This window comes from Myotis lucifugus, unplaced genomic scaffold, assembly GCF_000147115.1.
Source record: "Myotis lucifugus unplaced genomic scaffold, Myoluc2.0 scaffold_91, whole genome shotgun sequence".
Taxonomy (NCBI): domain Eukaryota; kingdom Metazoa; phylum Chordata; class Mammalia; order Chiroptera; family Vespertilionidae; genus Myotis; species Myotis lucifugus.
Window position 1 is genome coordinate 2,861,556 of NW_005871139.1, and position 8,688 is coordinate 2,870,243.

An 8,688-nucleotide genomic window follows, 5' to 3' on the forward strand; every position below is an offset into this window, starting at 1 on the left:
GGTGGCTCGCCTGCCCCCCCCTCCCCCAGGATGCCAACTTCGAGCTCTTCACTCACCAGTGTCACCCCACTGGCCCTTCTGGTCTCTCCCCAAACGACACAGTAAAGAATCACCCCCTGAGTCCCAGGCTCTGGGCCCTGGAGGAAGAGTCGAGGCTTCGCAGCTGGGACTTACTCGAGCGCCCAGGAGGGACCCACCCACACACAATGCCGGGCGCACAGACACGCGCACAGTCACATGCAGACACACAGACTCACAGACACCGCTCCACCACCTCGCCCACCGCTCCCTCTTCCAGGGCCCCACGACTCGCTTCTCCCGCCCAACGCAGCCTCACGCCCTCCGAGCTGGGAGGCGGGATTGGGAGGGGGTTCCCCGCCACCTACAGCCGGCGGGTGGGGGTGGGGAGAGGGTCGCCTCCAGGTGCCGTCGAGGGCAGGCAGCTCGGTAAGAAGGGCGGAGGAACGGGCTCCCCACCGGCTCCACCAGCGGGGAAGGAAGGGAGCCTCCAGGTGCGGCCACGACGGGCAGGGGACCTGTTCCGGCCCGAAAGGGAGCGCGCGGTGCAGGCTGAGTCCCCTTCCTCGTCCGCCCCAGCGACTGGTTCCTGCCTCCCAGCGTCGCCCCTCCGGTCCTCACAGGTCCCAACCTCAGTCCCCACCCCTGCGCTATCGCGTTCACATCTGGGGGCACTCCTTTATTCGCTGGCTCCTTATCTCCGGCAATATCTCTGGCTCTCTCTGCATCTCTGCGCCCCCGTGGGCGGATGCGTGTCTGACTACCCGTGTGCCTGTCTGGTCCCGGCGTGCGCGTCCCTGCCCTCCCCGCCCTCCCCGCTCTCCCGGTTCCGATTACCTCCAGCGGCTCTGGTGTGGGGTCCACGGCCGGCGGGGTTCGGGCGCCTGGACTCGGGCTGCTCAAACCGTGGGGAGAATGCGTCGGGTTCTGCCCCCTCGGCGGAGCCGCATTCTTCCAGGGCAGGGCCACTCCTCTTCGCCGCTTTCCCAGCGCCGCCGCGGCCGCCGGGAAGAAGGGAGGGAGGAAGGGAGGGAGTGATCGAGAAAGCGAGCGAAGAGGGCGAGCGAGGAGCTGGGGACTCTGGCTCTACTCGAGCGGAGCTCCCGGGGCGGCTCTGCCACGGCTGACAGAGCCGCGGCCCCTCCCCGAGCCTGGGGCATCCCCACCCCGCTCCTGGCACCCCCCGCCTTGACCCGGGGAGCGCAGTCGCTCCCCCTCCTCCCAGCCTACACACACACCCTCTCCCCCGACGCCCGGGTTCAGGCTCGGCCCCACTGAAGGGGGAGGTGGCCAGAGTTCCTCTCACCTGCTCTGGAGTCGCCAAAGCTGCAAGGAGGGTGCGCTGACCCAGACTAGGGAGCCGGGACCCAGGTTCCAAGTGGTCATTTTTCTTTGCCTCAGTTTCCCCACAGAGCGCTGGATGGCTGGAGGATGCCTTTGACAAGACCAAGACAGAACTGAGAACTAACTTCTCTCGTCGGACAGTTTCCTGTAGAGCCCTCAGCAAGAGCGCACCACGGGGCACTGGGAGCCAGCGGGAGAAGCTCCCTTCTGGGTGGCTGGGCTTCCACCCACCTCCGAGCTTTGCGCCTGCCCCTTGGGAGGGGTCAGCTTTGGTCTCAGAGTTTGGTCCCAGCAGAGGCTCCTGTAGCCCCAAAGATCTTCAGCCTGCCCCATGCTTCCCTTAGCTTGCAGGCATCCTTGTCCAGAGGTCTCCTGCCCTCCCCAGGATCCCAGGTCTGCACTTTGGGTGGCCCATATTCCTGCTCCAGGCTCATAGACTTGCTTCACATGAAATGAGGAGGACCTAAGGACCCCAATCTTAGCCCAGCCCTAAGACAGCCAGGGAAAGAGCCTGATCTTGGGGTGCACAGGCAAAGCAAGCTACCTTAGGGAGCTCCAGTGGCAGTGAAGGGGTTAGGTGCCACTGCACTCTTGCCTGACTCACCCTCCCAGCTCTAACCACTGTGGGCTATTTTTGCCAGAGAGGGGCCCCAGGCTTCCCAGCCGCCCCCCCTGCCCCTGCCAGACCGCAGCCCAAGGAACGGCTGGCCCTTCGATCCCAAGGCTGGCACGCTGACTCAGAGACAGGCCCCCCAGGGAAGCAGAGCCACGGGGCTGAAACCCACACCCACAGTCATCTCTTCCTTGGTGGTGGCCATGCAGCTCTGCTGAGCAGCCAGCCTCCAGCCCGCGCTTCTGGAGTCCTGGCCCGTGCTGCAGGGGACACTGCTGTCTAGGAGGCAGAGCAGTCTGGAGAGATCAGAGATTTTTATCTGGTGGGGTATTTATTGATCACCGTTATGTGCCAGGCCTGAGCAAGCTGGAGAGGTATGAGCGCTATGGTTCCTGCCAATGGACAGCTGTGACCACAGAGGGTTGCTTTTTTTCTGCGTTCCCACCTGAGGGAGGTGGGGGGAGAAGGTACCCTAGCGCTCTTGCCTCTCCTTCCTGTTTAGGGGCCAAGAACCAAACCATGTGTGGCTTTTGAGGCCATCAGAATCCACAAGACCTATCCCAGTAGCTTTCATCCTTACACCTGGATTTGGTGATTCTTGCCAGTGTCTTCATCCTTCTTCTGGGCATGTCAGCCTAGAAATCCACACAGGTCCTGGAGGAGGGGAATGAGGTGTCCTAGTCCCCTCTTCTCCCATGGGGATCACTTGAGCATGTGTCTCTGAGTCCCCCTCAGGTTTTGGATTGTATCTTCTGGTTCGGTCCTTGTCAGGCTGCAATATAGTCAGATGCCAAGGAAGAGCCAGGGTCAGAACCATCAATTGCAACTTCTCAGTGACTCCAGGGCTCCACAGGTTAGCCTGTCCCAAATCCAAAAACCCATACAGCTGGTCTCTCTTCCTGCAGAAGCCTAGCTCTGGGACAGGAGGCCAAAGGCAGGCAGACTGGGTGGCCTGAGCTGGCCCCCAGTGCCCTCAGCCCGACCGGCTGGCCTGAGCACTGACCCGCAGGCAGGCCGCTGAGGGTGGTGGGGCAGGCGGGGCCTGGAGAGGGCTGTGGGTACACACCCATTGCCTAATATCCCAAGCACGCGGCCAGCTCCAGGAAAGGGGAGGGGCGGGAACCAGAGAGACCTTGACAAGGGTTGGGGCCATGACTAGAGGGGAAAGTGAGGGGCTGTCATTACTTCAGGGAGGGAGTGGGAACAAGCTGATCCCCCTGCTCCTTGATGAGAAGAGTGGAGGGCTGCCTTCCCATCATAGGGATGGAGGGTGTAGCAGGATCTATCTGGGAAGGACACTGGGGCCCTGGAGGGCGGGGGTCAAAAAAGAATGGGGGCCTCTGGAGATTGGGGGATCCAGCAACTGAGGCGGTGGCTAAAGCCAAGAGCAGCCTCGGAAACCTCCTTCTCCTCCTCCCGCTGTGTTTGCCTTGGCCCAGGGTCCCGAGTGAGTCATCTATTGCTGAGCCGCTGATAGGGGCGGCCAGGCCCGGGGAACCCAAATTATAGGCCCAGGAGGGATGGATGCGCCCGCAGTGGTGAGCTCAGCTGTGCTGCCCACCCTCCTCCTCTCACGCCTTCTGCTGCAGCACCGTAGGCCACCACCTGGAGGCACCAAAGGGCCCGAAGCCCAAAGGCGCTGGACTCTCAGGAAGCCCCCACAGTCAGCGGTTAGCGCCAAGAGTGGGTGGGATTACCTTACCCAGAACTTGTCCGCTTCTCTACCAGAGGCTGGTGCCTTCTCAGACCAAGGAGGTAGTGCCGCCTGCTGGTGCTTCAAAGGAAGGTAGGCTCCTCTGCCCACAAACTCAGCCCTGTTCCCCTGCTTCCTCCCCAGACACCAAGATTAAGGTAGAGCCCCTCTCCCCTCAGACATCTCTCTCCCCGGTTTCTATTCCAGAGGGCCGATTTGCTACTGATTTTATACTTCAAGCCTTTAAAATTCTCAGGGATCAAAAATGATACAAAGAAAAATAGCGCAGGGTAAAGGAGATAAGGGGATTTCATTTTATAGGGGGTGGGGAGTGAGAAAACAAACCTATGGAGATATCTGAGGAAGGGCATTTCAGAAGGCAGAAAAGCAAGTGCAAGGATCCTGAGACAGGAGCTTGTTTAGTATGTTCAAGGAATTAGCAAGGAAGCCAGGGTGGTGAGAGGGAGGAGCCCACCTGGGAGAGAGCAGTAGGCAATGCAATGAGAGGACAAGCTAGGAGCAGGGTCAGATCATAAAGGGCTTTGTAAGCTACTGTTAAGATTTTGCCTTTTTCTTTGAGTGAGATGGGGACTCACTGGAAAATTCTGAGCAGGGAAATTAAATAATCTGACATTTGTTTTAGAAAAAAATAGCTCTGGTTGCTGTGTGGAGAATAGACTGTGTGTGTGGAGAGGGGGCAAGGGTAGAAGAGTACGCACACACACACACAGCCACTACTGTGCACCGTCCGGCCCATAAGCACAAACTACCATGGTAGCAGTAGGGTGGTAAGAATGGATTAGATTCTGCATATATTTTGAAGACAGAAGGACAGGATTTGTTGATTGATTTGAAGTTCAGTATAAGAAAACAGATGAGTCAAAGATAACTTTAAATTTTTTTTTTCGTGAGCAACTAAAGGAAGGATGGAGTTGCCATTTACTGAGATGAGGATGACTGATGACAGAGCAGGTTAGGGCAAGGGAAGAATCAGGAGTTCAAGTTTTGAGCATGTGCCTTTTTGAGATGCTTATTCAATTGTTAGATGTGCAAGTTCAGAGGGTCCAGAGATATAAATTAGGGAGCATGAGACTAGAGAGTTCACCAAAGGAGTGAGTGTAGACTGAGAAGAGGTTCCCAATTGAGTTGGGGTACAGTCCAAATATAGTTTAGAAATTGGTACACAAGGTGGGACCAGATAAGGAGACTGAGAAGGTGAGCAGCCCAGGAGGTAGGAATGGTGTTCCAGAATATTTCAAAAAGGAGGGTGCTGCTCCTGAAAGGTTAGTCAAGATGAGCCCTGAGAGTTGACTATAGAGCAACAAGGAGGTCAGGGATGGTTTTGATAGGAGGAGGAGCAGGTTCGAAGGTCTGATTAGGGTGGAAAGAGAGAATAAAGAAAAGAAGTTGGTGTTAGTGATTAAGGTAAACCTTTTGAGTTTTGCTGTAAAAGCAAACAGACAAATGAGGCAATCTTGGGTGGCAGTGTGGAGTCAAATAAGTTTTGGGGTTTTTAGATGGGAGATACTACAGCACATTTATATGCTGGTGACTGTGATCCAGTAGAGAGATAAGTTGATGATACAGGAAAGAAACAGAGAACGATGGACAGAGTGATGATCTGATCCAAATAGAAATTTGGGCCAGGTCATCCATAATGTGACCCAGACCTGGAGCCCTCCTGCTCTTCCCTCCTATTCCTGGTGGGTGGAATACTGGCTTCTTCTTTCCTCTCTTTCCACCTGGGCTTGTCACCAGTGGTCACAGACAGGGTTTCCCTTTCTGTTGGCCCACCTCCCACCTCCATTGGGGTTTTATCAATCCACCGGGCCAAAAGACTTGACCCAGGCCCCAGTGAGGAGAAACTCCTAAAAGATAAAGCTGCCCATGGTACATTGTCTATTTACTTGAGCCATCTGTGCTGGGTGCCCTCTGCAGAAACTACTGGTTTTTGGACCCTCAGAGAATGCTGGGCCAGTACACATGGTCCCTCAGGGTTGAATCCTTAGAGGAGCCAGGTACACTGTACTGGGGAAAGGGCTTGGAAGAACAACCCCCTCAAAAGTAACCTCCATTAGGCTTCATTTAGGTTAATACATATCTCATTTAAAATGCAAATGCCCCAGGAAGATCAATTAAACTTATCAGGCATTTATTCCTTAGAGTGATTTCCCTGCTTTGGAGGGGAAGCCTGGTCATTTCTAGGACTTGGAACTCTTTAGATACATTACTCAGTGAGAAAGCATCCTAAAGGCAAAAGACATGAAAAAGAGAGCATCCAAAAGGGAGGCAGGAATCACAATCACTAGCAGCCGGTCAGGTGAAAAAGGCCTGGGCTTTGAGTCAAAACAGCCTGGGTTTCAGCCTGGCTCTATCATTTCATCACTTATCAGCTGTGTGGACCTTGGACAGCTACCTAATCTAATGTTTCCTCTGTAACACAGGAGGGGATCCTCCCTCCTGCCAGGGGCCAGCGGTGTGTGCTGAGGGGACATGATAACTAGGCTGGCAGTGCCCCCCATGCCCTGTATAGGAAACAGCAGCCACTTCTTCAATAGAAGGCCAACGTGGTCTTGAACCTGAATTGGAGTCCCTGGGAGGGGAGAGAAAAGTGTACAACAGAAGCGTCTCCCAGCCTGGTTAGAGTGGAAAGAACCAGAGTTTGGGGGCAAGACAGAAACTTGGCAGAAAAATCCAAAAATAATCAAAACATGGAAGCACAAGTTTCCTATTCTGGGTTCACTTTAGCCAGCGGCCCTTCTCTTCCCAGTCCTCCCCCACCACACATACACCTGACATCTATTCCATTGCCCTTCCTCCCAAGCCTAGTTCTCAGAGACTCAGACACTCCAGGCCTTGTTCATCTTGACACTACCTTGGTTGCTGGCTCAGACCTCTCCCCCAGTGACATGCACAGCTTGACACATACCACAGGATGACACACCATTGGATGACACAAGGTACACAGGGCAAGAGTGACACATATATGCACATTTAATCTCCCCATGCACACATTCATCCACCCATTCACCCACCTCCACACACAGTCCCAGACACTCTCTATTCCTCAGTCAACTGGGTCTCTCCTGACAGTAATTGCCACCTCCTTCCTGACACATAGAAGATGGTACACTGCCCCAGGTGGTGGCTGTGACAAGATGACTTGATGATCCCTCTGACCTGAGTCAAATCCCAAAATTCTTTAGAAAGGCTTCTAACATCCCTCCTTAAACCGGGGAGTTTCTGTACGTGAAAACACACATGAGTGTGTACACTCAGAACACATTCGTGTGCATTCTCACACGCATTCACTTCTGCATTGTCCCACTTACACACACACACACACACACACACACACACAGCCACTAGTGTGCACCTTCCGGCCCATAAACACAAACTACCGCTTCTTCAGGTTTCTCTTCATGGCCAAGCTCTGTTTAGTCAGCTCGCCCCCAACCCACCACCGGGGATTTCCCTGACCACAGCCCCACCTCCACCTCCAGTCTCCCCCTTTTCCTTCCCTACCGAGCCAGAGCCATCGGGGGTTCCTGGGAGGGAAGGCGTCTCCCCAGAGTCGCTGCCCAGAACCACAGCTTTTCTTCCTCCACTTAGGATGGGGGAGAGAGGGGACACCCGCGAAGCCTGGGGTGACGTCGAGGGGACAGCCCCAGGGCAGGCGGCAATAGCGGCCGGTTCGGTGGATTCTCAGGGAAAATCCAGAGAGCACATTGTCGCTGCGCCCCCTGGCGGACGCTGGCCCCCGACGGGCTCCCGACGCCAACGGGAGAGAGGCAGGCGGGCGGGCGCGCGTGGGAGGGCGCCCTAAGGGGAGGGGTCGACGGCCAGTGCAGGCCCGGAGGCGGGAGCCACCGGGCAGGGGGCGGGGGTGAGCCCCGACGGCCAGCCCGTCAGCTTTGGGCTCAGACGGGCGGGAGCCAAGGCCCCGCTCGCTGCCCATTGTCTGTGCGTGCCCCTGACCAGTGCGCCCTGGTGCCACAGTGCGGCCCGGCGGGGCAGCCTCCTATCGTCACTTCAGCCAGTGCCGCAACTATAAGAGGCGGTGCCGCCCGCCCCGCCGTGGCTGCCTCAGCCCACCAGCTGGGACCGCGAGCCATGCTGCCCCGCCGCCCCGCCCCCAGGGCTGTTAGAGCCAGACTGCGAACTCTCAACGCCGCCGCCACCGCCGCATCCCGTCCCACCGTCGCGGGCAGCAGCCAAAGCCGCCCCAACTGCAACACAGAGCGGGCAAGGCCAGGCAGGCCATGGGGCACTGGGCGCTGCTGCCCGGCTGGGTTTCTGCTACACTGTTGCTGGCGCTGGCCGCTCTGCCTGCAGCTCTGGCCGCCAACAGCAGTGGCCGATGGTGGTAAGTGAGCTGGTGCGGGGTCGCCACTTGTCTGGGGCGCAGAGCCAGGGGCCAGCCCTATCCAGCTCCCACGCTCTGGGATCCGTCCGCAGACAGGCTCCCTCCAGCGCCCGGACTTCCCTGCGAGACGCCGAGGGGCGCTCTGGAGCGGAGTTTGCTCCAGAGAATCAAGCTCTGCTGAAGCGGGGTGAATGGTCCGGCCACGGCAGTCCACGATATTCCAGATGGAGCCCACTCCCTTCTAGCACCGCCCTCCTTCCATGCGCCCCAAACCCAGGCTTACTTTACGGTGGCAGCCACGCCACAGGTTTGCCTGCGTCAGGAAGTGAAAGGCCAGGCGTGCTTAGAAAGGAGACGAGAAGAGGGTGGGACTCCTGAGCATTTCACGCCTTGGGTGGGCATGGATTGCAGGCCAGCATTTCTTCGCCAGGCTGCCCGGAACATGCTCTGAGAGTCAAGGTGGACATCTATTTTCCGGGTTCCCCATGCTTCCCCTGTCCAGTCACCACACCCAGGGCCCCTAGCACCCCTAGAACTCTCGGTCTCACAAAAGTCTGGACGACCAGTCCTTTCAATCTAGCGAGCCCAGGAGAGCAGAGTCATTACCTTGTTATTGATCTCCCGCCGCTCTTTCCCCGACAAATAGCTCCAGAA

The 8,688-nt window shown here is 57.1% G+C and overlaps 1 protein-coding gene across 1 annotated transcript in view; it reads left to right on the plus strand.

The window, feature by feature from the left end:
• Positions 1-7,900: 7,900 nt before the first annotated feature.
• WNT1 (Wnt family member 1) overlaps positions 7,901-8,688 on the plus strand; it is a gene marked incomplete at its 3' end in the record, with an annotated part of 2,806 nt that continues 2,018 nt past the window's right edge. The window contains exon 1 of the mRNA XM_006091576.1: positions 7,901-8,034. Coding sequence (XP_006091638.1) covers positions 7,931-8,034 — 104 coding nt within the window. The remainder of the gene's footprint in view (positions 8,035-8,688) is intronic.